Genomic DNA, 27,775 nt, shown 5'->3' with positions numbered 1-27,775 from the left:
CTCTTTCTCTTCTCCTCTTTCACCCACTCTATCTCTGTATCTGATTCCGTCTCTCCTCCCTCCTCCCTACAGCATCTTGGCACCGCTATAAGAGTGTCCTCTCCTCTGGACAGAACTCCCCACTGAAAGACTAAGGGCCGTCCCAAATGGCAACCTACCCCTATACAGCACACTAGTTTAGACCAGGACCCACGGTGCACTATATAGGGAATAGGGTGCCAATTGAGACGTTAGACTCTTATTCTGAATCCCATCTTTCCCAGAAACCCCTTTGGAGGAGTCGGGCCCGCCGCTAAGGGTTCTGGCTGGATGTTTTGGACGTAAACAAGCTCAATGAAACAGGAAGCACATCATCACAGCAAACCTTCCCAGTCCTGTCTTTAAAGCCACAAAGCAGCAGCTCCACTAAGAGATAGGCTAAAGAGAAACAAAACAATATCATCCACAGAAGGAAACTTTGGTGCCTTTTTCTGCACCTTTTTTTTATTTTTTGGGCTCGTAATGTTTTTTTTGTTGTTGTTTTTTTTTTAATTTTCCCTTCAGAGACAGCAGATTCCAAACAGAAGGTCAGTCAGACCAGATCGTTCCTTCATGACATCACCTGAGGGTGTCTATAGATATCTGAGGGCAGGTGTTCTGTCTGGTTCAGCCTGAACAGTCACAGTACTGTCTCTCTGTCTGTCTGTCTGTCTCTCTGTGTCTGTCTGTCTGTCTCTCTCTGTGTCAAACATAGTCAGCAATGGGAGCCTCGATGCTCATCCTCCTTCTCCAGCCTGATAGACAGCATGGGCTCCATTAAAGGTGCGGTGGGTCCTGCCAGCCCCAGCCCAGAAAGAGGCCCTCTGTTGGGGTAGTGGGTCGACATAACACCCCCGGGTCCGGGGTAGTGGTTGTGGTTAGGCCCGGGGCCGTAGTGGCTGCTGTGGTAGTGGGCACTCTGGTAGGACACTGAATGCTGGCTGTTCTTCTTTGCTGCTAGTTGATAGCGGTGACAACAGAGAACCATGACCAGAATGACTGATGCCAGGAGCAACAGGCCTCCAACGCCGGCCATTACATAATACCAGAATAGGGGGATGGGCTGCACTGACACCTCTGTTTCTACTGTGGGCTCACTGACACCAGGAAGAGCTCCCCCTGGTGGTAGAGCAGAGACACAGAGAGTTGGCTTGGCAGGCAGAGATGAAGACAGGGCAGGCATGCAGCAAAGTGCAGACCCTTCTGTCTTTTAACAGGCCACAATATATAGATTTATTTGTGTTTTTTATTTTTTTTATATATATTTTTTTTACAAACAAAACAGACATATGCTGAACATAGACAAGCAGAGGCTCATGCTTCTGCCATTGCTGAGGTTGGACCTTGTTTGATAAAATGCAAAGCCAGTTTAATGCAGATATAATCAATCGTTCTTTGTGGAGAGCAGCAAGCAGGTTTTACACGGCAGATTGGGACTATGACATATCCTGAGGAATAGGTAATCCATTATATAGCCTGAGGAATAAGTAATCCATTATATAGCCTGAGGAATAGTTAATCCACTATATAGCCTGAGGAATAGGTAATCCATTATATAGCCTGAGGAATAGGTGATCCATTATACAGCCTGAGGATTAGGTAATCCATTATAAAGCCTGAGGAATAGGTAATCCACTATATAGCCTGAGGAATAGGTAATCCATTATATAGCCTGAGGAATAGGTAATCCATTATAAAGTCTGAGGAATAGTTAATCCACTATATAGCCTGAGGAATAGGTAATCCATTATATAGCCTGAGGAATAGTTAATCCACTATATAGCCTGAGGAATAGGTAATCCATTATATAGCCTGAGGAATAGTTAATCCACTATATAGCCTGAGGAATAGGTAATCCATTATATAGCCTGAGGAATAGTTAATCCACTATATAGCCTGAGGAATAGGTAATCCATTATATAGCCTGAGGAATAGTTAATCCACTATATAGCCTGAGGAATAGGTAATCCATTATATAGCCTGAGGAATAGGTAATCCATTATATAGCCTGAGGAATAGGTAATCCATTATAAAGCCTGAGGAATAGGTAATCCATTATATAGCCTGAGGAATAGTTAATCCACTACATAGCCTGAGGAATAGGTAATCCATTATATAGCCTGAGGAATAGGTAATCCATTATATAGCCTGAGGAATAGGTAATCCATTATATAGCCTTATGAATAGTTAATCCACTATAAAGCCTGAGGAATAGGTAATCCATTATATAGCCTGAGGAATAGGTCATCCATTATATAGCCTGAGGAATAGATAATCCATTATATAGCCTGACGAATAGATAATCCATTATATAGCCTGACGAATAGTTAATCCACTATAAAGCCTGAGGAATAGGTAATCCATTATATAGCCTGAGGAATAGGTAATCCATTATATAGCCTGATGAATAGTCAATCCACTATAAAGCCTGAGGAATAGGTAATCCATTATATAGCCTGAGGAATAGGTAATCCATTATATAGCCTGAGGAATAGGTAATCCATTATATAGCCTGAGGAATAGATAATCCATTATATAGCCTGAGGAATAGTTAATCCACTATATAGCCTGAGGAATAGTTAATCCACTATATAGCCTGAGGAATAGTTAATCCACTATATAGCCTGAGGAATAGTTAATCCACTATATAGCCTGAGGAATAGTTAATCCACTATATAGCCTGAGGAATAGTTAATCCACTATATAGCCTGAGGAATAGTTAATCCACTATATAGCCTGCAATAAAGGCTTATTTGGTCATTTCAATATATTATTTGAATACCTTGGTGTAAAAAACCTGCCAAATACTGAATTCACTGGACGGAATTCAAACAAGAGAAAATCTGGCTACAAAGTTGAAACAAACCTCTTTCAGGTGTTATAATATATCATGGGTTTGATTAGAGGTATTTCATGTGTTATCATAGATTTGATATGAGGTGTTTCAGATTTGATCGTAGATCAAAGCTTTGATTTGACGCTTTTTGCAGGTATTATTATAGCTCATAGCTTTGATTTGAAAGCTCTAGTCTGAGAGTGCACTGTTTGAATCTAAGATTGTGCACCTTAGAGAGAGACAGATTTCCAGGACAATATTTGACCTCAGCTCAGCTCTGCTGTCTGCAGGAGGGGATAGATAGCTCTACTGTCTGGGGAGAGAGCAGGAGGGGGATAGATAGCTCTACTGTCTGGGGAGAGAGAGCAGTAGGGGGATAGATAGCTCTACTGTCTGGGGAGAGAGAGCAGGAGGGGGATAGATAGCTCTACTGTCTGGGAGAGAAAGCAGGAGCAGGAGGGGGATAGATAGCTCTACTGTCTGGGGAGAGAGAGCAGGAGGGGGAATAGATAGCTCTACTGTCTGGGGAGAGAGAGCAGGAGGGGGATAGATAGCTCTACTGTCTGGGAGAGAGCAGGAGGGGTATAGATAGCTCTACTGTCTGGAGAGAGCAGGAGGGATAAGATAGCTCTACTGTCTAGGGAGAGAGCAGGAGGGGGATAGATAGCTCTACTGTCTGGAGAGAGAGCAGGAGGGGGATAGATAGCTCTACTGTCTGGGAGAGAGCAGGAGGGGAATAGATAGCTCTACTGTCTGGAGAGAGAGCAGGAGGGGGATAGATAGCTCTACTGTCTGGAGAGAGAGAGCAGGAGGGGGATAGATAGCTCTACTGTCTGGAGAGAGAGAGCAGGAGGGGGATAGATAGCTCTACTGTCTGGGAGAGAGAGCAGGAGGGGGAATAGATAGCTCTACTGTCTGGGAGAGAGAGCAGGAGGGGAATAGATAGCTATACTGTCTGGGGAGAGAGCAGGAGGGGGAATAGATAGCTCTACTGTCTGGGAGAGAGCAGGAGGGGGATAGATAGCTCTACTGTCTGGGGAGAGAGAGCAGGAGGGGGATAGATAGCTCTACTGTCTGGGGAGAGAGAGCAGGAGGGGGATAGATAGCTCTACTGTCTGGGAGAGAGAGAGCAGGAGGGGGATAGATAGCTCTACTGTCTGGGGGGAGAGCAGGAGGGGGAATAGATAGCTCTACTGTCTGGAGAGAGTGCAGGAGGGCGATAGATAGCTCTACTGTCTGGGGGGAGAGAGCAGGAGGGGGAATAGATAGCTCTACTGTCTGGGGGGAGAGAGCAGGAGGGGGATAGATAGCTCTACTGTCTGGGGAGAGAGCAGGAGGGGGAATAGATAGCTCTACTGTCTGGGGAGAGAGCAGGAGGGGGAATAGATAGCTCTACTGTCTGGGAGAGAGCAGGAGGGGAATAGATAGCTCTACTGTCTGGAGAGAGAGCAGGAGGGGATAGATAGCTCTACTGTCTGGAGAGAGAGCAGGAGGGGGATAGATAGCTCTACTGTCTGGGGAGAGAGAGCAGGAGGGGGATAGATAGCTCTACTGTCTGGGAGAGAGCAGGAGGGGGATAGATAGCTCTACTGTCTGGGGAGAGAGAGCAGGAGGTGGTAAATTCTAAGTGGTCATTTTCAGACAGGATTTTTCCCCGTTCTGTTTTCTTACATGAACGGGTTGTCTGCCAGTCTCGTCTGCCTCAAGCCAAACATCTCCAAGGAAACCACCCCAACACCCCGACAGCCGAATACACGGGTCCGGAGTGCCCATCTCTCACTCATCCACCCACCGCAGATGAGCACACAGTTTGCTTCCCAAATGAAATGCACCGCTTTTGACCCGAGCCCTTTTGGCCAAAAAAATTGTGTGCCATTTGTGACTAAACCTACAGCCATCCAAGAGAGAAAATCAAAATTCTGCCACTCTCCTCTAGCAATCTCCTCCTCTACCCTCCTCTCCTCTACTCTCCTCTCCTCTACCCTCCTCTTCCCTCCTCTACTCTCCTCTACCCTCCTCTACTCTCCTCTACCCTCCTCTACCCTCCTCTACCCTCCTCTACTCTCCTCTACTCTCCTCTACCCTCCTCTACCCTCCTCTACCCTCCTCTCCTCTCCTCTACCCTCCTCTACCCTCCTCTACTCTCCTCTACTCTCCTCTACCCTCCTCTACCCTCCTCTACCCTCCTCTACCCTCCTCTACTCTACTCTACTCTCCTCTACTCAGCTCTCCTCTACCCTCCTCTACCCTCCTCTACTCTCCTCTACCCTCCTCTACCCTCCTCTACTCTCCTCTCCTCTACCCTCCTCTACTCTCCTCTCCTCTACTCTCCTCTCCTCTACCCTCCTCTACTCTCCTCTACTCTCCTCTCCTCTACCCTCCTCTACCCTCCTCTCCTCTACCCTCCTCTCCTCTCCTCTCCTCTACTCTCCTCTACTCTCCTCTACTCTCCTCTCCTCTACTCTCCTCTCCTCTACCCTCCTCTACCCTCCTCTACCCTCCTCTACCCTCCTCTCCTCTCCTCTACCCTCCTCTACCCTCCTCTACTCTCCTCTACCCTCCTCTCCTCTCCTCTCCTCTACCCTCCTCTACCCTCCTCTCCTCTCCTCTCCTCTACTCTCCTCTACTCTCCTCTCCTCTCCTCTACCCTCCTCTACCCTCCTCTACCCTCCTCTACCCTCCTCTACTCTCCTCTACCCTCCTCTCCTCTCCTCTACCCTCCTCTACCCTCCTCTACCCTCCTCTCCTCTCCTCTACTCTCCTCTCCTCTCCTCTACTCTCCTCTACCCTCCTCTACTCTCCTCTCCTCTCCTCTACTCTCCTCTACCCTCCTCTACCCTCCTCTACCCTCCTTTACTCTCCTCTACCCTCCTCTACCCTCCTCTACTCTCCTCTACTCTCCTCTACCCTCCTCTCCTCTCCTCTACTCTACTCTCCTCTCCTCTACTCTCCTCTACCCTCCACTACTCTCCTCTACTCTCCTCTCCTCTCCACTCCTCTCCTCTACCCTCCTCTCCTCTACCCTCCTCTACCCTCCTCTACCCTCCTTTACTCTCCTCTACCCTCCTCTACCCTCCTCTACCCTCCTCTACTCTCCTCTACTCTCCTCTACCCTCCTCTCCTCTACCCTCCTCTACCCTCCTCTACCCTCCTCTCCTCTACCCTCCTCTACTCTCCTCTACCCTCCTCTACTCTCCTCTACCCTCCTCTACCCTCCTCTCCTCTCCTCTCCTCTCCTCTACCCTCCTCTACCCTCCTCTACTCTCCTCTACCCTCCTCTACTCTCCTCTACCCTCCTCTACTCTCCTCTACCCTCCTCTACTCTCCTCTACTCTCCTCTACCCTCCTCTCCTCTCCTCTCCTCTCCTCTACCCTCCTCTACCCTCCTCTGCCCTCCTCTGCCCTCCTCTACTCTCCTCTACCCTCCTCTACCCTCCTCTACCCTCCTCTTCCCTCCTCTACCCTCCTCTACTCTCCTCTACTCTACCCTTCTCTCCTCTCCTCTCCTCTCCTCTCCTCTACCCTTCTCTACCCTCCTCTACCCTTCTCTCCTCTCCTCTCCTCTCCTCTCCTCTCCTCTCCTCTACCCTCCTCTACTCTCCTCTGCAGGATTGGACTGATGAACCTCACATTTCAGGAGAGTAGAGTAGAGTAGAATAGAGTTCCTTAGAGTAGAGTACAGTAGAGTACAGTAGAGTAGAGTAGAGTACAGTAGAGTACAATAGAGTAGAGTAGAGTCTGAAGAGTAGAGTTCCTTAGAGTAGCTTAGAGTAGAGTACAGTAGAGTACAGTAGAGTACAGTACAGTAGAGTAGAGTAGAGTACAGTAGAGTACAGTAGAGTAGAGTAGAGTACAGTAGAGTACAGTAGAGTGGAGTAGAGTACAGTACAGTAGAGTACAGTAGAGTGGAGTAGAGTACAGTAGAGTACAGTAGAGTGGAGTAGAGTAGAGTACAGTACAGTAGATTACAGTAGAGTAGAGTTCCTTAGAGAAGAGTACAGTAGAGTAGAGTTCAGTAGAGTATAACTGAGTAGTTTACAGAAGAGCAGAGTAGAGTAGAGTAGAGTTCCTTAGAGTAGAGTAGAGTAGAGTAGAGTAGAGTACAGTACAGTACAGTAGAGTAGAGTAGAGTACATTAGAGTAGAGTAGAGTAGAGTTCATTAGAGTAGACTACAGTAGAGTAGAGTACAGTACAGTACAGTACAGTAGAGTACAGTAGAGTAGAGTACAGTAGAGTACAGTAGAGTACAGTAGAGTAGAGTACAGTAGAGTACAGTAGAGTAGAGTACAGTAGAGTACAGTAGAGTACAGTACAGTAGAGTACAGTACAGTAGAGTAGAGTACAGTAGAGTACAGTAGAGTACAGTAGAGTACAGTATAGTAGAGTACAGTAGAGTACAGTAGAGTACAGTACAGTAGAGTAGAGTACAGTAGATTAGAGTACAGTAGAGTACAGTAGAGTAGAGCACAGTAGAGTAGAGTAGAGTACAGTTGAGTAGAGTACAGTAGAGTACAGTAGAGTACTGTAGACTACAGTAGAGTACAGTACAGTACAGTAGAGTAGAGTACAGTTGAGTAGAGTACAGTAGAGTACAGTAGAGTACTGTAGACTACAGTAGAGTACAGTACAGTACAGTAGAATAGAGTACAGTAGAGTACAGTAGAGTAGAGTACAGTAGAGTAGAGTACAGTAGAGTACAGTAGAGTACAGTAGAGTGGAGTAGAGTAGAGTACAGTAGAGTACAGTAGAGTACAGTAGAGTGGAGTAGAGTACAGTACAGTAGAGTACAGTAGAGTACAGTAGAGTGGAGTAGAGTAGAGTACAGTACAGTAGATTACAGTAGAGTAGAGTTCCTTAGAGTAGAGTACAGTAGAGTAGAGTTCAGTAGAGTAGAGTAGAGTAGAGTAGAGTTCCTTAGAGTAGAGTAGAGTAGAGTTCAGTAGAGTAGAGTAGAGTACAGTAGAGTAGAGTAGAGTAGAGTAGAGTTCCTTAGAGTAGAGTAGAGTAGAGTTCAGTAGAGTAGAGTAGAGTACAGTAGAGTAGAGTTCCTTAGAGTAGAGTACAGTAGAGTAGAGTTCAGTAGAGTAGAGTAGAGTAGAGTACCTTAGAGTAGAGTTCATTAGAGTAGAGTAGAGTAGAGTACAGTAGAGTAGAGTAGAGTAGAGTAGAGTTCCTTAGAGTAGAGTAGAGTAGAGTAGAGTAGAGTACAGTACAGTACAGTACAGTAGAGTAGAGTAGAGTACAGTACAGTAGAGTACAGTAGAGTACAGTAGAGTAGAGTACAGTAGAGTACAGTAGAGTAGAGTAGAGTACAGTAGAGTACAGTAGAGTACAGTATAGTACAGTAGAGTAGAGTACAGTACAGTAGAGTACAGTAGAGTACAGTAGAGTAGAGTACAGTAGAGTACAGTAGAGTAGAGTAGAGTACAGTAGAGTACAGTAGAGTACAGTATAGTACAGTACAGTAGAGTACAGTAGAGTACAGTACAGTACAGTAGAGTACAGTAGAGTACAGTAGAGTACAGTACAGTAGAGTACAGTAGAGTACAGTACAGTAGAGTAGAGTACAGTAGAGTAGAGTACAGTAGAGTACAGTAGAGTAGAGCACAGTAGAGTAGAGTACAGTAGAGTACAGTAGAGTACAGTACAGTAGAGTACAGTTGAGTAGAGTACAGTAGAGTACAGTAGAGTACTGTAGACTACAGTAGAGTACAGTACAGTACAGTAGAGTAGAGTACAGTAGAGTACAGTAGAGTAGAGTACAGTAGAGTAGAGTACAGTAGAGTACAGTAGAGTAGAGTAGAGCACAGTAGAGTAGAGTACAGTAGAGTACAGTAGAGTACAGTACAGTAGAGTACAGTAGAGTACAGTAGACTACAGTAGAGTAGAGTACAGTACAGTACAGTACAGTAGAGTAGAGTACAGTAGAGTACAGTAGAGTAGAGTACAGTAGAGTACAGTAGAGTACAGTAGAGTAGAGTACAGTAGAGTACAGTAGAGTACAGTACAGTAGAGTAGAGTACAGTAGAGTACAGTAGAGTACAGTATAGTACAGTACAGTAGAGTACAGTAGAGTACAGTACAGTAGAGTAGAGTAGAGTACAGTAGAGTAGAGTACAGTAGAGTACAGTAGAGTAGAGTAGAGCACAGTAGAGTAGAGTACAGTAGAGTACAGTAGAGTAGAGTACAGTAGAGTACAGTAGAGTAGAGTACAGTAGAGTACAGTAGAGTAGAGTACAGTAGAGTAGAGTACAGTAGAGTAGAGTACAGTAGAGTACAGTAGAGTACAGTAGAGTGGAGTAGAGTAGAGTACAGTACAGTAGATTACAGTAGAGTAGATTACAGTAGAGTAGAGTACAGTACAGTACAGTAGAGTACAGTAGAGTACAGTAGAGTACAGTAGAGTAGAGTACAGTAGAGTGGAGTACAGTAGAGTACAGTATAGTACAGTAGAGTACAGTAGAGTAGAGTACAGTACAGTATATTACAGTAGAGTAGAGTAGAGTACAGTACAGTACAGTAGAGTACAGTAGAGTACAGTACAGTAGAGTAGAGTACAGTAGAGTAGATTACAGTAGAGTAGAGCAGAATAGAGTACAGTAGAGTAGAGTAGTGTAGAGTAGAGTAGTGTAGAGTAGAGTAGAGTAGAGTAGAGTAGAGTAGTGTAGAGTAGAGTAGAGTAGAGTAGAGTAGAGTAGAGTAGAGTAGTGTAGAGTAGAGTAGAGTAGAGTAGAGTAGAGTAGAGTACAGTAGAGTAGAGTAGAGTAGAGTAGAGTACAGTAGAGTAGAGTAGAGTAGAGTAGAGTAGAGTAGAGTACAGTAGAGTAGAGTAGAGTAGAGTAGAGTAGAGTACAGTAGAGTACAGTACAGTAGAGTACAGTTGAGTAGAGTACAGTAGAGTACAGTAGAGTACTGTAGACTACAGTAGAGTACAGTAGAGTAGAGTAGAGTAGAGTAGAGTAGAGTACAGTAGAGTAGAGTAGAGTAGAGTAGAGTAGAGTAGAGTAGAGTAGAGTAGAGTAGAGTAGAGTAGAGTACAGTAAGCAGAAGAGAGAGACTCCATGTATGGTGCTGAATTCAGACCCATCTATGTCCCAAATGGCATCCTATTGCCCTGTGGGCTCTGGTCAACAGTAGTGCACTATATAGGGAATAGGGCTCTGGTCAACAGTAGTGCACTATATAGGGAATAGGGCTCTGGTCTAAAGTAGTGCACTATATAGGGAATAGGGCTCTGGTCAACAGTAGTGCACTATATAGGGAATAGGGCTCTGGTCAACAGTAGTGCAATATATAGGGAATAGGGCTCTGGTCAACAGTAGTGCACTATATAGGGAATAGGGCTCTGGTCAACAGTAGTGCAATATATAGGGAATAGGGCCCTGGTCAACAGTAGTGCACTATATAGGGAATAGGGGCCTGGTCAACAGTAGTGCACTATATAGGGAATAGGGCTCTGGTCAACAGTAGTGCACTATATAGGGAATAGGGCTCTGGTCAACAGTAGTGCACTATATAGGGAATAGGGCCCTGGTCAACAGTAGTGCAATATATAGGGAATAGGGCTCCAATTCCTAGTAACGCTACTGAGGGAGAATGATACATCAGGAATAAAGGAGAAGCCCTGTTCTATAGGATCTGGTAACTAAACACATGGAGGGATACAGACTCCCTGTACATACCCTACACTCCCAGTACCTACAGCTGTACATACCCTACACTCCCAGTATCTACAGCTGTACATACCCTAGACTCCCAGTACCTACAGCTGTACATACCCTAGACTCCCAGTACCTACAGCTGTACATACCCTAGACTCCCAGTACCTACAGCTGTACATACCCTAGACTCCCAGTACAGACAGCTGTACATACCCTAGACTCCCAGTAAAGACAGCTGTACATACCCTAGACTCCCAGTAAAGACAGCTGTACATACCCTAGACTCCCAGTACCTACAGCTGTACATACCCTACACTCCCAGTACCTACAGCTGTACATACCCTAGACTCCCAGTACCTACAGCTGTACATACCCTACACTCCCAGTACCTACAGCTGTACATACCCTAGACTCCCAGTACCTACAGCTGTGTGATGCTTCTTTAAGACTCAGTTCACCTGTTTATATGTAGAGAGAGACAACAACATAATGGGACAGATGCTTGACATCAGACATGCACTCAGGGACACATGCTCTGATCATAATGCTGGGATGCATTATGTTGGTAACGGTAGCTTCCTGATTCCCACGATACAATAACCTCAGGAACAAGTTCAATACCAACAAACTGAAACCCGGAAGCAATTTCTCCTCTGTTTCATTATACCTAAACAAAATTCAGATTCAGTTTTATAACAGCATAGTGCATCAGTTTAAGACTATTCTTTGGAATGGAAGAGAATCACATAATCGAATCGTATCTATGGACCAGTGTCGTAACTGCAAGCTGGGCGGAGCGACAAGCGGGAAGCAACAAATATTCATACAGGAAGTAGACGAACGTTCGCACAGGAAACAGGAAGTAGTCAACGACAACAAGGCCAACTCACCAGTCATGTCAGGAGGGAATGCAGCGAAGGGTTCTGAAAGAAAGAGAAGGACTAAATTGTATTGAATAGGCAATGCCATTCTGATCAACATACTACAGCATACTACTACAATATAGGCTACATTATATGGTACAGCAACAAAATAAACTCAAATTGGACACCATTTTAGGAATGTATTCCTTTTTCTGGTTGGCAGTTACCGAAGAGGAAGGTGAGACTGAGAGGAAGGTGAGACTGAGGGGAGAGAGGAAGGTGTCTAGCCCCAGTAGTTTGACTGTTAGACTGAGAGAAGAGAGGAGAACTGAGATTTAAAGCTGTTTATCGGCTGCTGAGAGGAGGAGGAGGAGGCGGAGGAGGAGGAGGAGGCGGAGGCGGGTGAGGCGGAGGAGGAGGAGGAGGCGGAGGAGGAGGAGGAGGACGTCTGATGGAACCTATCATAAGGTGTATTTAGGACGAGGGTGGATCTGTGGAATGAATGGGTGGATTACTGAGACAATTAACCAGAGCAGCAGAGACAGGCAGGTCGGTTTCTCTTGGCAGGACAGACTGGGCTGACCGTGTGTTGCTAAAGATGAACTGCATTCATTGATAAGAATGTTCCCGGTCGACTCAGCTGGCTGCGTGAAGGAAGACAGCGTGAATCTACTTCATACTGGTGAAAGTCATGAAGGAGAGAGTCAAAATGGAGGAGAGAGTCAAATGAAGGAGAGAGTCAAATGAAGGAGGGAGTCAAATGAAGGAGGTAGTCAAATGAAGGAGAGAGTCAAATGAAGGAGGTAGTCAAAGGAGAGAGTCAAAATGAAGGTGAGAGTCAAATGAAGGAGGTAGTCAACTGGAGGAGGGAGTCAAATGAGGACAGAGTCAAATGGAGGGAGTCAAATAGAGGAGAGAGTCAAATGAAGGAGGGAGTCAAATGAGGACAGAGTCAAATGGAGGGAGTCAAATAGAGGAGAGAGTCAAATGAAGGAGGGAGTCAAATGAAGGAGAGTGTCAAATGGAGGGAGTCAAATGGAGGAGAGAGTCAAATGAAGGAGAGGGGACAGACACATCCTAAATGTCTAGGTATATATTTTGATGGTATCCTGATAGGGAGTCTAGTATCTACTGTACTGTGTCTGAGAGGGAGGGAGTCTAGTATCTACTGTACTGTGTCTGAGAGAGAGAGAGTCTAGTATCTACTGTACTGTGTCTGAGGGAGTCTAGTATCTACTGTACTGTGTCTGAGAGGGAGGGAGTCTAGTATCTACTGTACTGTGTCTGAGAGGGAGGGAGTCTAGTATCTACTGTACTGTGTCTGAGAGAGTCTAGTATCTACTGTACTGTGTCTGATAGGGAGTCTAGTATCTACTGTACTGTGTCTGATAGGGAGTCTAGTATCTACTGTACTGTGTCTGATAGGGAGTCTAGTATCTACTGTACTGTGTCTGAGAGAGAGAGAGTCTAGTATCTACTGTACTGTGTCTGAGAGGGAGTCTAGTATCTACTGTACTGTGTCTGAGAGGGAGGGAGTCTAGTATCTACTGTACTGTGTCTGAGAGGGAGGGAGTCTAGTATCTACTGTACTGTGTCTGAGAGGGAGTCTAGTATCTACTGTACTGTGTCTGAGAGAGAGGGAGTCTAGTATCTACTGTACTGTGTCTGAGAGGGAGTCTAGTATCTACTGTACTGTGTCTGAGAGGGAGTCTAGTATCTACTGTACTGTGTCTGAGAGGGAGTCTAGTATCTACTGTACTGTGTCTGAGAGGGAGTCTAGTATCTACTGTACTGTGTCTGAGAGGGAGTCTAGTATCTACTGTACTGTGTCTGAGAGGGAGTCTAGTATCTACTGTACTGTGTCTGAGAGGGAGGGAGTCTAGTATCTACTGTACTGTGTCTGAGAGGGAGGGAGTCTAGTATCTACTGTACTGTGTCTGAGGGAGTCTAGTATCTACTGTACTGTGTCTGAGGGAGTCTAGTATCTACTGTACTGTGTCTGAGAGGGAGGGAGTCTAGTATCTACTGTACTGTGTCTGAGAGGGAGGGAGTCTAGTATCTACTGTACTGTGTCTGATAGGGAGTCTAGTATCTACTGTACTGTGTCTGAGAGGGAGGGAGTCTAGTAGCTACTGTACTGTGTCTGAGAGGGAGTCTAGTATCTACTGTACTGTGTCTGAGAGGGAGTCTAGTATCTACTGTACTGTGTCTGGGAGGGAGGGAGTCTAGTATCTACTGTACTGTGTCTGAGAGGGAGTCTAGTATCTACTGTACTGTGTCTGAGAGGGAGTCTAGTATCTACTGTACTGTGTCTGAGAGGGAGTCTAGTATCTACTGTACTGTGTCTGAGAGGGAGTCTAGTATCTACTGTACTGTGTCTGAGAGGGAGGGAGTCTAGTATCTACTGTACTGTGTCTGAGAGGGAGTCTAGTATCTACTGTACTGTGTCTGAGAGGGAGGGAGTCTAGTATCTACTGTACTGTGTCTGAGAGGGAGGGAGTCTAGTATCTACTGTACTGTGTCTGAGAGGGAGTCTAGTATCTACTGTACTGTGTCTGAGAGGGAGTCTAGTATCTACTGTACTGTGTCTGAGAGAGAGTCTAGTATCTACTGTACTGTGTCTGAGAGGGAGGGAGTCTAGTATCTACTGTACTGTGTCTGAGAGGGAGTCTAGTATCTACTGTACTGTGTCTGAGAGGGAGTCTAGTATCTACTGTGCTGTGTCTGATAGGGAGGGAGTCTAGTATCTACTGTACTGTGTCTGAGAGGGAGTCTAGTAATTCCCTCTGATGACAGTGGAAGGCTGTGTAAACCAACAAGAGAGAAGAGGGAGAAAGATGTAATTAAATATAGATTAGGATCACAGCGTTGGCGCATGGCCTACTTTCATGTTTTTTGTTGTTGTTGTGAACGAGAACATTATACGACGTTTCTTCTCCTCACTTGTTTCCCTGTTTTTTTTATTGTGAACTTGACTTTGAGACCATGTAGAGAGAAGAGAGGCCTCTTTTATGGCTGAGTTTTTATAGAGCATAGTCCTTGCAAAGCCAAAGGTTCTGGGTTCGATTCCAACGGAGAGGGGGCCTGTATGAAAAATGTAAGCCCTAAATTCTATAAATCACTCTGGATGAGAGGGTATGACTGAAAAGGGAGAGAGTCTGACATGGGATAGGACAGAGTGTGTGTGTGTGTGTGTGTGTGTGTGTGTGTGTGTGTGTGTGTGTGTGTGTGTGTGTGTGTGTGTGTGTGTGTGTCTCTGGGCTACGCTGTGTGCCAGACAGAGCAGTAAACCTTGGGGGGACGTACGTATGCAGCCTCATGTAACTGGTGGGAATCAAGTCTCCTGCTCGCCAAGGTCAAAACAGACGCGAGGTGCACTTACGTGTGCACTGTTCCAGCTCAGTACTAGAGCTCATGTGGATGTTGTCTATCCAGATGTGTCCTCTATTGCTGTGTTCAAAGAAGCCCTCAATCACCACCTTGACGGAGAGAAAGAAGATTACAGACTTCATCGTTATCTCTGTGAAATAAATGACCCGTCACTAATCGTGAACATTAGCACTACGGGTCGGGGGGTTTGCGTCTGTGTACCTGGTACTCTTTGGGTGACTGGGGCAGGATGGTACGACCCTCCTTCCACACGGGTCCCTGGTCTCCTCTGAGGGCCCAGAGCAGAGTCTCCTCCCGGTCGTTGTCTCTGAGGAGGATCCTGAGGGACCCCTGTCCCTGGTTCTCGGGCCCCTGGAGCTGGTAGTTGAAGAGCAGGCACATCGGGCCTTTCTCAGGCCCCACCGCGGGGCTCACCAGACGGGCTCGTTGTCTCTCTGTCCTGGGGCTGGCCTCGATGTGGAGGAAGTTACCCACGTCTGAAGGACAGGAACATAGAGAAATCAGAGTTAGATAGGACAATACAGCATGGAGTGTCCCCTGACCATCAATACAGTATGGAGTGTCCCCTCCCTAACCATCAATACAGTATGGAGTGTCCCCTAACCATCAATACAGTATGGAGTGTCCCCTCCCTAACCATCAATACAGTATGGAGTGTCCCCTAACCATCAATACAGTATGGAGTGTCCCCTCCCTAACCATCAATACAGTATGGAGTGTCCCCTCCCTAACCATCAATACAGTATGGAGTGTCCCCTCCCTAACCATCAATACAGTATGGAGTGTCCCCTCCCTAACCATCAATGCAGTATGGAGTGTCCCCTCGCCATCAATACAGCATGGAGTGTCCCCTAACCATCAATACAGTATGGAGTGTCCCCTCCCTAACCATCAATACAGTATGGAGTGTCCCCTCCCTAACCATCAATACAGTATGGAGTGTCCCCTAACCATCAATACAGTATGGAGTGTCCCCTAGCCATCAATACAGTATGGAGTGTCCCCTAACCATCAATACAGTATGGAGTGTCCCCTAACCATCAATACAGTATGGAGTGTCCCCTCCCTAACCATCAATACAGTATGGAGTGTCCCCTAACCATCAATACAGTATGGAGTGTCCCCTAGCCATCAATACAGTATGGAGTGTCCCCTAACCATCAATACAGTATGGAGTGTCCCCTAACCATCAATACAGTATGGAGTGTCCCCTCCCTAACCATCAATACAGTATGGAGTGTCCCCTCCCTAACCATCAATACAGTATGGAGTGTCCCCTCCCTAACCATCAATACAGTATGGAGTGTCCCCTAACCATCAATACAGTATGGAGTGTCCCCTAACCATCAATACAGTATGGAGTGTCCCCTAACCATCAATACAGTATGGAGTGTCCCCTAACCATTAATACAGTATGGAGTGTCCCCTCCCTAACCATCAATACAGTATGGAGTGTCCCCTCCCTAACCATCAATACAGTATGGAGTGTCCCCTAACCATCAATACAGTATGGAGTGTCCCCTAACCATCAATACAGTATGGAGTGTCCCCTAACCATCAATACAGTATGGAGTGTCCCCTAACCATCAATACAGTATGGAGTGTCCCCTCCCTAACCATCAATACAGTATGGAGTGTCCCCTCCCTAACCATCAATACAGTATGGAGTGTCCCCTCCCTAACCATCAATACAGTATGGAGTGTCCCCTAACCATCAATACAGTATGGAGTGTCCCCTCCCTAACCATCAATACAGTATGGAGTGTCCCCTAACCATCAATACAGTATGGAGTGTCCCCTAACCATCAATACAGTATGGAGTGTCCCCTAACCATCAATACAGTATGGAGTGTCCCCTAACCATCAATACAGTATGGAGTGTCCCCTAACCATCAATACAGTATGGAGTGTCCCCTCCCTAACCATCAATACAGTATGGAGTGTCCCCTAACCATCAATACAGTATGGAGTGTCCCCTCCCTAACCATCAATACAGTATGGAGTGTCCCCTCACCATCCATACAGTATCTCTCTCTCTCCCTCCCCTCCAGGAGGACCTGAGCCCTAGGACCATACCTCAGGACTGCCTGGCCTGATGACTCCTTGCTGTCCCCAGTCCACCTGGTCGTGCTGCTTCTCCAGTTTCAACTGTTCTGCCTGTGGCTAGGGAACCCTGATCTGTTTACCGGACGTGCTGCCTTGTCCCGGACCTGCTGTTTTCAACTCTCTCTCTCTACCACACCTGCTGTCTCGACCTCTGAATGCTCGGCTATGAAAAGCCAACTGACATTTACTCCTGATGTGCTGACCTGTTGTACATTTTACAACCCTGCTGGTCATCTATGAACGTTTGAATATCTTAAAAAACAATCTGTCCTTAAATGGCCATGTTCTGTTATAATCTCCACCCGGCACAGCCAGAAGAGGAATGGCCACCCCTCATAGCCTGGTTCCTCTCTAGGTTTCTTCCTAGGTTCTGGCCTTTCTAGGGAGTTTTTCCTAGCCACCGTGCTTCTACACCTGCATTGCGTGCTGTTTGGGGTTTCAGGCTGGGTTTCTGTACAGCACTTTGAGACATCTGCTGATGTAAAAAGGGCTTCATAAATACATTTGATTGATTGATTGATAGCCTTTCTTCTCTCAAGAGCCGGGTCTGCCTACGACGGCGTCTCTTAATAGCAAGGCTCACTGTGTCTGTACATAGTCAAGGGTTTTCTTACTGTTTGGTCAGGTAACCTTCCACTGTGTGCCCACTGTTTAGGGCCAGATCGGATTCTAATTGCATCTGTTTATTTTTGGTTAATTCTTTCCAGTGTGGTAAGTAGTTGTCTTTTTGTTTTCTCATGATTTTGTTGGGTCTAATTGTGTTCTTTTTTTTCTTTTTTTCTGAGGCTTTGTGGGGTCTGTTTGTGTTTGTGAACAGAGCCCCAGGACCAGCTGGCTGAGGGGACTCTTCTCCAGGTTCATCTCTCTGTAGATGAGGGCATCGTGGTGGAATGTATCCCTCTGTCTCTCTCTCTGTCTCTCTCTCTGTATCCCTCTGTCTCTCCCTCTGTCTCTCTGTCTCTTCCTCTGTCTCTCTGTCTCTCTCTGTCTCTTCTTCTGTCTCTCTCTCTGTATCCCTCTGTCTCTCTCTCTGTCTCTTCCTCTGTCTCTCTGTCTGTCTCTTCCTCTGTCTCTCTCTCTGTATCCCTCTGTCTCTCTCTCTGTCTCTCTCTCTGTATCCCTCTGTCTCTTCCTCTGTCTCTTCCTCTGTCTCTCTCTCTGTCTCTGTCTCTCTCAGTCTCTCTCTCTCTCTGTCTCTCTCTGTCTCTCTCTGTCTGTATCTCTGTCTGTATCTCTCTGTCTCGTCCTCTGTCATCTCATCTCTATCACAATCTTAATCTCTCCCTCTTGATGACTCTCTCTCTCTCTCTCATCATATTTCATAGTAGTTATAATCCTCTCAACCCCTCTATACCCCTCCCAGCCATAGAGAAGAGCTGAGTTATTGATATTATTTTACAGCCGTTCTTTTCCAGTTAGATAAAACTTTGATGAATTAGAAACACATCAAGATGAATGAATTATAAATCAAGGTTGATGAGGAAGTAACTAACTATTTCTTCACAGTGACTGCCTCCCATTTGGCACCTTATTTCCTACATAGCGCACTACTTTTGTCCAGGGCCCATAGGGGCTATCTACAGAATAGGGAGCCATTTGGGACGCAGATATATAAAGTGCCTAAATTGCTCTTCTCTTTAATTAATACAGTCCAAACTTGTTTCTGTTTGATCCTGGGAAGGATAAATTAATTCTTCTTCTTGTTGGGCTGAATCCCAAATGGCACCCTAGGGCCAATAAGGCTCTTGTCAAAAGTAGTGCACTATATACCGAGTAGGGTGCTATTTGGGAAGCAAACTTGATAGCTACATGCAGGACTTCTTAGCATAAAGCGATCTGCCTGCGAGGTAACTATCTGCAGGGAGGGAGTGCTACTAGAAGGATTGTTTTTCACAGGAATATGTTCTCTACAGGAATATGTTCTCTCTCTACAGGAATATGTTCTCTACTGGAATATGTTCTCTACAGGAATATGTTCTCTCTCTACAGGAATATGTTCTCTACTGGAATATGTTCTCTACAGGAATATGTTCTCTCTCTACAGGAATATGTTCTCTACAGGAATATGTTCTCTACAGGAATATGTTCTCTACAGGAATATGTTCTCTACAGGAATATGTTCTCTACTGGAATATGTTCTCTACAGGAATATGTTCTCTACAGGAATATGTTCTCTACAGGAATATGTTCTCTACTGGAATATGTTCTCTACAGGAATATGTTCTCTACAGGAATATGTTCTCTACTGGAATATGTTCTCTACAGGAATATGTTCTCTCTCTACAGGAATATGTTCTCTACAGGAATATGTTCTCTACAGGAATATGTTCTCTACAGGAATATGATCTCTACAGGAATATGATCTCTACAGGAATATGATCTCTACAGGAATATGTTCTCTACAGGAATATGATCTCTACAGGAATATGATCTCTACAGGAATATGATCTCTACAGGAATATGTTCTCTACAGGAATATGTTCTCTACTGGAATATGTTCTCTACAGGAATATGTTCTCTACAGGAATATGTTCTCTACTGGAATATGTTCTCTACAGGAATATGTTCTCTACAGGAATATGTTCTCTACAGGAATATGTTCTCTACAGGAATATGTTCTCTACAGGAATATGTTCTCTACAGGAATATGTTCTCTACTGGAATATGTTCTCTACAGGAATATGTTCTCTACAGGAATATGTTCTCTACAGGAATATGTTCTCTACTGGAATATGTTCTCCCTCTACAGGAATATGTTCTCTACAGGAATATGTTCTCTACAGGAATATGTTCTCTACAGGAATATGTTCTCCCTCTACAGGAATATGTTCTCTACAGGAATATGTTCTCTACAGGAATATGTTCTCTCTCTACAGGAATATGTTCTCTACAGGAATATGTTCTCTACAGGAATATGTTCTCTACAGGAATATGTTCTCTACTGGAATATGTTCTCTACAGGAATATGTTCTCTACAGGAATATGTTCTCTACAGGAATATGTTCTCTACAGGAATATGTTCTCTACTGGAATATGTTCTCTACAGGAATATGTTCTCTACAGGAATATGTTCTCTACTGGAATATGTTCTCTACAGGAATATGTTCTCTCTCTACAGGAATATGTTCTCTACAGGAATATGTTCTCTACAGGAATATGTTCTCTACAGGAATATGATCTCTACAGGAATATGATCTCTACAGGAATATGATCTCTACAGGAATATGTTCTCTACAGGAATATGATCTCTACAGGAATATGATCTCTACAGGAATATGATCTCTACAGGAATATGTTCTCTACAGGAATATGTTCTCTACTGGAATATGTTCTCTACAGGAATATGTTCTCTACAGGAATATGTTCTCTACTGGAATATGTTCTCTACAGGAATATGTTCTCTACAGGAATATGTTTTCCCTCTACAGGAATATGTTCTCTACAGGAATATGTTCTCTACAGGAATATGTTCTCTACTGGAATATGTTCTCTACAGGAATATGTTCTCTACAGGAATATGTTCTCTACAGGAATATGTTCTCTACTGGAATATGTTCTCCCTCTACAGGAATATGTTCTCTACAGGAATATGTTCTCTACGGGAATATGTTCTCTACAGGAATATGTTCTCCCTCTACAGGAATATGTTCTCTACAGGAATATGTTCTCTACAGGAATATGTTCTCTACAGGAATATGTTCTCGACTGGAATATGTTCTCCCTCTACAGGAATATGTTCTCTACTGGAATATGTTCTCTACTGGAATATGTTCTCTACAGGAATATGTTCTCTACAGGAATATGTTCTCTACAGGAATATGTTCTCTACTGGAATATGTTTTCTACAGGAATATGTTCTCTGCTGGAATATGTTCTCTACTGGAATATGTTCTCCGCTGGAATATGTTCTCTACTGGAATATGTTCTCTACAGGAATATGTTCTCTACAGGAATATGTTCTCTACAGGAATATGTTCTCTACTGGAATATGTTCTCTACAGGAATATATTCTCTACAGGAATATGTTCTCTACTGGAATATGTTCTCTACAGGAATATGTTCTCTACTGGAATATGTTCTCTACAGGAATATGTTCTCTACAGGAATATGTTCTCCCTCTACTGGAATATGTTCTCTCTACAGGAATATGTTCTCTCTACAGGAATATGTGGGGGGCTAGGGTCAGTCTGTTACATCTGGAGTATTCTCTTGTCTTATCCGGTGTCCTGTGTGAATGTAAATATGCTCTCTCTAATTCTCTCTTTCTCTCTTTCTTTCTTTCTCTCGGAGGACCTGAGCCCTAGGACCATGCCTCAGGACTACCTGGCATGATGACTCCTTGCTGTCCCCAGTCCACCTGGCCATGCTGCTGCTCCAGTTTCAACTGTTCTGCCTGCGGCTACGGAACCCTGACCTGTTCACCGGACGTGCTTGTTGCACCCTCGACAATTAATATGATTATTATTATTTGACCATGCTGGTCATTTACGAACATTTTAACATCTTGACCATGTTCTGTTATAATATCCACCCGGCACAGCCAGAAGAGGACTGGCCACCCCTCATAGCCTGGTTCCTCTCTAGGTTTCTTCCTAGGTTTTTGGCCTTTCTCAGGAGTTTTTCCTAGGGAGTTTTTCCCAGCCACCGTGCTTCTTTCACATGCATTGCTTGCTGTTTGGGGTTTTAGGCTGGGTTTCTGTACAGCACTTTGAGATTTCAGCTGATGTACGAAGGGCTATATAAATAAATTTGATTTGATTTGATTTGATTTGATGTTCTCCCTCTACTGGAATATGTTCTCTCTACAGGAATATGTTCTCGCTCTACTGGAATATGTTCTCTCTCTACTGGAATATGTTCTCTACTGGAATATGTTCTCTACTGGAATATGTTCTCTCTCTACTGGAATATGTTCTCTACTGGAATATGTTCTCTTCTGGAATATGATCTCTACTGGAATATGTTCTCTACTGGAATATGTTCTCTACTGGAATATGTTCTCTACTGGAATATGATCTCTACTGGAATATGTTCTCTACTGGAATATGTTCTTTACTGGAATATGTTCTCTACTGGAATATGTTCTCTACTGGAAAATGTTCTCTACTGGAATATGTTCTCTACTGGAATATGTTCTCTACTGGAATATGATCTATACCAAAGTTAAAAGAGATGAACCCTTTCGGGGTCAGGGCAGCATTGTGGACTAGGAGAGACTTTACCGTGTGTGTGTGTATCCTGTGCTGTAGCGCACCCCTTCCCCTCAGAGGAGCTAGCTAGACTAATGCACTTGTTTAAACAATGACTGCCTGTCATGTTACTGGGTCGGTTTAAAGCCATATCTTCTTCTCTCTCTCTCTCTCTCTCTGTTCACTCTTCTATCTCTGTGTGTTGAGCAGGAGGACCCAAGCACACATTGGTGAACGTCAAGGTCACACAGCATCTCTGTCCTCTATGGTGCACTACATCTGCTGGGTGCTGGTCTCTATGGTGCACTACATCTGCTGGGTGCTGGTCTCTATGGTCCACTACATCTGCTGGGTGCTGGTCTCTATGGTCCACTACATCTGCTGGGTGCTGGTCTCTATGGTCCACTACATCTGCTGGGTGCTGGTCTCTATGGTCCACTACATCTGCTGGGTGCTGGTCTCTATGGTCCACTACATCTGCTGGGTGCTGGTCTCTATGGTCCACTACATCTGCTGGGTGCTGGTCTCTATGGTCCACTACATCTGCTGGGTGCTGGTCTCTATGGTCCACTACATCTGCTGGGTGCTGGTCTCTATGGTCCACTACATCTGCTGGGTGCTGGTCTCTATGGTCCACTACATCTGCTGGGTGCTGGTCTCTATGGTCCACTACATCTGCTGGGTGCTGGTCTCTATGGTCCACTACATCTGCTGGGTGCTGGTCTCTATGGTCCACTACATCTGCTGGGTGCTGGTCTCTATGGTCCACTACATCTGCTGGGTGCTGGTCTCTATGGTCCACTACATCTGCTGGGTGCTGGTCAAACATAAAAGGAAACTGGGTGACAAGGTCACCTACTGTGTTGGGAGGCTGCGTGCGTTCATAGTGCTCCGACGTGAAGTCACTCCCTGTGCAGCCTGGTGTATTGGGCCTGAGAGAGAGAGAGAGCGCTGGAGCAACAGACCCGCCATCTAGCAGACCCGCCGTCCAACAGACCCGCCGTCCAGCAGACCCGCCGTCCAACAGACCCGCCGTCCAACAGACCCGCCGTCCAGCAGACCCACCGTCCAACAGACCCGCCGTCCAGCAGACCCGCCGTCCAACAGACCCGCCGTCCAGCAGACCCGCCGTCCAACAGACCCGCCGTCCAGCAGACCCGCCGTCCAACAGAACCTCTATCTAACCTTTATCTAACCTCTATCTAACCTCTATTTAACCTTTATCTAACCTTTATCTAACCTCTATCTAACCTTTATCTAACCTCTATTTAACCTCTATTTAACCTTTATCTAACCTCTATCTAACCTCTATCTAACCTCTATTTAACCTTTATCTAACCTCTATCTAACCTCTATTTAACTTTTATCTAACCTCTATCTAACCTTTATCTAACCTCTATCTAACCTCTATCTAACCTCTATTTAACTTTTATCTAACCTCTATCTAACCTTTATCTAACCTCTATCTAACCTTTATCTAACCTCTATCTAACCTCTATTTAACCTTTATCTAACCTCTATTTAACCTCTATCTAACTTCTATCTAACCTCTATCTAACCTCTATTTAACCTTTATCTAACCTCTATCTAACCTCTATTTAACTTTTATCTAACCTCTATCTAACCTTTATCTAACCTCTATCTAACCTATATCTAACCTCTATTTAACCTTTATCTAACCTCTATCTAACCTTTATCTAACCTCTATTTAACCTCTATTTAACCTCTATTTAACCTCTATCTAACCTCTATTTAACCTCTATTTAACCTCTATTTAACTAGGTAAGTCAGTTAAGAATATTTTCTTATTTTCAATGACTGTCTACACCAGCCAAATTTTCGAAACGACGCTGGGCCAATTGTGCACCATCCTATGGGACTACCAATCACGGCCCGGATTGTGATACAGCCTGGAATCGAACCAGGGTGTCTGTGGTGACGCCTCTGGCACTGAGAGTCAGTGCCTTAGACTGCTGCATGATCTGATAAATACGCCTACAAATGATGCAGCCATTAGGCCATATTCCAACGCAGAATATATATACCTATGCAGAGACGCCCCATTTCAGCATGGATTCTGACGGATCCACAATCCAAAAAACAGGTGCCACCTCTCTTAAAAAGGGCAGTAGTCAGTGTGTCTCCTATCCAGCGATAACCAGATGACTGTAAATGTGAGCGGTACTGACCGTCTTTGGGCAGAGAGAGAGGTAGATCCAGACTAGGTGTTCGACCAGACGAGAGGCTGCCGCTGTGGAGAGACCATCTCAGCTCTGACACGCTGTCTAGGATCCAGCCACACAGGCTGGATTCAAAGTCACACAAACCGCCCAGAGACCACACGGTAGTGCCTAGAGAGGAGAGAGAGAACAAGATAAGTTAAACCCATTACATTTAGCCTAGTTCCTACCACGGTGCTCTGTTACTTCCACGTTTCCTACACTCCTTTTTGGGAGAACTCACAGCCATGGCATTGAATGAGGCTTGTTAGCGATTAGCATGCAGCGTTAGCGCTGAGCCCTGACGCCTACTGATAGAGGTCAAGATTATAGATTAGACAACAGGAGTGCTAGGCTAACGCTAGCTACAGTTAGCCTCATCAGCATGGAGCCCTACACCCTGGAATCACCCCTCAGCAATCAGCAGAGGAGAAGAGAGGAGCAGAGACACACACATACAGCATAATGTTAGCATTATAATGTTAGCAGCATAATGTTAGCATTATAATGTTAGCATAGTAATGTTAACAGCATAATGTTAATATCATAATGTTAGCAGCACAATGTTAACAGCATAATGTTAGCAGCATAATGTTAGCAGCATAATGTTAGCAGCATAATGTTAGCATTATAATGTTAGCAGCATAATGTTAGCAGCATAATGTTAGCAGCATAATATTAACAGCATAATGTTAGTGTCATAATGTTAGCAGGATAATGTTAGCAGCATAATGTTAGCAGTATAATGTTAGTTAGCATCGTAATGTTAACAGCATAATGTTAGTTAGCATCGTAATGTTAGCATTATAATGTTAGCAACATAATGTTAGTTAGCATCATAATGTTAGCAGCATAATGTCAGCATCATAATGTTAGCAGCATAATGTTAGCATTATAATGTTAACAGCATAATGTTAGTTAGCATCGTAATGTTAACAGCATAATGTTAGTTAGCATTATAATGTTAACAGCATAACGTTATTGTCATAATGTTAGCATCATAATGTTAGCAGCATAATGTTAGCATAATAATGTTAGCGTCATAATGTTAGCGTCATAATGTTAGCATCATCGTGCGTACGGCTCAGTACATCACTGGGGCCAAGCTTCCTGCCATCCAGGACCTCTATACCAGGCAGTGTCAGAGGAAGGCCCCTAGCCACCTTAGTCATAGACTGTTCTCTTTGCTATCGCAAGGCAAGAGGTACCGGAGCGCCAAGTCTCTGTTTATCATCTATGCATAATCACTTTATTAACTCTACCTACATGTACATATTACCTCAATTACCTCGACTACCCCGCACATTGACTCTGTACCAGTACCCCCTGTATATAGCCTCCACATTGACTCTGTACCGGTACCCCCTGTATATAGCCTCCACATTGACTCTGTACCGGTACACCCTGTATATAGCCTCCACATTGACTCTGTACCGGTACCCCCTGTATATAGCCTCCACATTGACTCTGTACCGGTACCCCCTGTATATAGCCTCCACATTGACCCTGTACCGGTACACCCTGTATATAGCCTCCACATTGACTCTGTATCGGTACCCCCTGTATATAGCCTCCACATTGACTCTGTACCGGCACCCCCTGTATATAGCCTCCACATTGACTCTGTACCGGTACCCCCTGTATATAGCCTCCACATTGACTCTGTACCCGTACCCCCTGTATATGCCTCCACATTGACTCTGTACCGGTACCCCCTGTATATAGCCTCCACATTGACTCTGTACCGGTAACCCCCTGTATATAGCCTCCACATTGACTCTGTACCGGTACCCCCTGTATATAGCCTCCACATTGACTCTGTACCGGTACCCCCTGTATATAGCCTCCACATTGACTCTGTACCGGTACCCCCTGTATATAGCCTCCACATTGACTCTGTACCGGTACCCCCTGTATATAGCCTCCACATTGACTCTGTACCGGTACCCCCCTGTATATAGCCTCCACATTGACTCTGTACCGGTACCCCCTGTATATAGCCCTGTATATAGCCTCCACATTGACTCTGTACCGGTACCCCCTGTATATAGCCTCCACATTGACTCTGTACCGGTACCCCCTGTATATAGCCTCCACATTGACTCTGTACCGGTACACCCTGTATATAGCCTCCACATTGACTCTGTACCGGCACCCCCTGTATATAGCCTCCACATTGACTCTGTACCGGTACCCCCCTGTATATAGCCTCCACATGACTCTGTACCGGTACCCCTGTATATAGCCTCCACATTGACTCTGTACCGGTACCCCCGTATATAGCCTCCACATTGACTCTGTACCAGTACCCCCTGTATATAGCCTCCACATTGTCTCTGTACTGGTACCCCCTGTATATAGCCTCCACATTGACTCTGTACTGGTACCCCCTGTATATAGCCTCCACATTGACTCTGTACTGGTACCCCCTGTATATAGCCTCCACATTGTCTCTGTACTGGTACCCCCTGTATATAGCCTCCACATTGACTCTGTACCGTAATACCCTGTATATAGCCTCCACATTGACTCTGTACCGGTACCCCCCTGTATATAGCCTCCACATTGACTCTGTACCGGTTCCCCTGTATATAGCCTCCACATTGACTCTGTACCGTAACACCCTGTATATAGCCTCCACATTGACTCTGTACCGGTTCCCCCTGTATATAGCCTCCACATTGACTCTGTACCGTAATACCCTGTATATAGCCTCCACATTGACTCTGTACCGGTACCCCCTGTATATAGCCTCCACATTGACTCTGTACCGGTACCCCCCTGTATATAGCCTCCACATTGACTCTGTACCGGTACCCCCTGTATATAGCCTCCACATTGACTCTGTACCGGTACCCCCTGTATATAGCCTCCACATTGACTCTGTACCGTAATACCCTGTATATAGCCTCCACATTGACTCTGTACCGGTACCCCCTGTATATAGTCTCCATATTGTTATTTTACTGCTGCTCTTTAATTTTTTGTTACTTTTATTTCTTATTTTTTTAGGTATTTTTCTTAAAACTGCATTGTTGGTCAAGGGCTTGTAAGTCAGCATTTCATTGTAAGGTTGTATTCTGTTATCCTGTTGTGTTCGGCGCATGTGACAAATAAAATTTGATATTGATTTTTTAGATTTTGATTCGTTCATAATGTTAGCATCATCATGTCTCAGACACCTGCAGGTACATGCTTTAAGAGAGGCAGTTCATTTCTGGGACGGAGCGTCACGATACCCAGCTAATAGTTAAAAACACACACAGGAGACTAACCACAGCCTCATTGGAGCAGAGGACAGGTAGCTCAATCAATGATGCTGATCAGACAGATCGTGATCAATACGTATCTGAGCCTTACACCACAGTGAGGTCCTGTAGCCCTGTGTGCGTGTTTCACAGCGTGTAATTAATTACCTGGTCCTCTCGAGGCAGCGGTGGTCTCCTCTAGTCTAGGCAGGGTGGTTGTGGCAGTGTCAGGAAGAGTAGTCAT

General features: G+C 45.0%; 1 protein-coding gene across 1 annotated transcript; it reads right to left on the bottom strand.

The window, feature by feature from the left end:
• Window positions 1-14: 14 nt before the first annotated feature.
• Window positions 15-27,775, bottom strand: LOC115184018 (neuropilin-1-like). Its single transcript, XM_029745015.1, has 6 exons — window positions 27,700-27,775; window positions 24,254-24,415; window positions 14,971-15,245; window positions 14,762-14,858; window positions 11,407-11,439; window positions 15-1,137 (listed from the first exon to the last, which is right to left on the bottom strand). The coding sequence occupies exons 1-6, from the start codon at window positions 27,773-27,775 to the stop codon at window positions 734-736; spliced, it is 1,047 nt and encodes a 348-aa protein (XP_029600875.1). The 3' UTR covers window positions 15-733.

This window comes from Salmo trutta, unplaced genomic scaffold (genome assembly GCF_901001165.1).
Source record: "Salmo trutta unplaced genomic scaffold, fSalTru1.1, whole genome shotgun sequence".
NCBI lineage: Eukaryota > Metazoa > Chordata > Actinopteri > Salmoniformes > Salmonidae > Salmo > Salmo trutta.
This window is presented reverse-complemented; position numbering and strand designations above follow the sequence as displayed.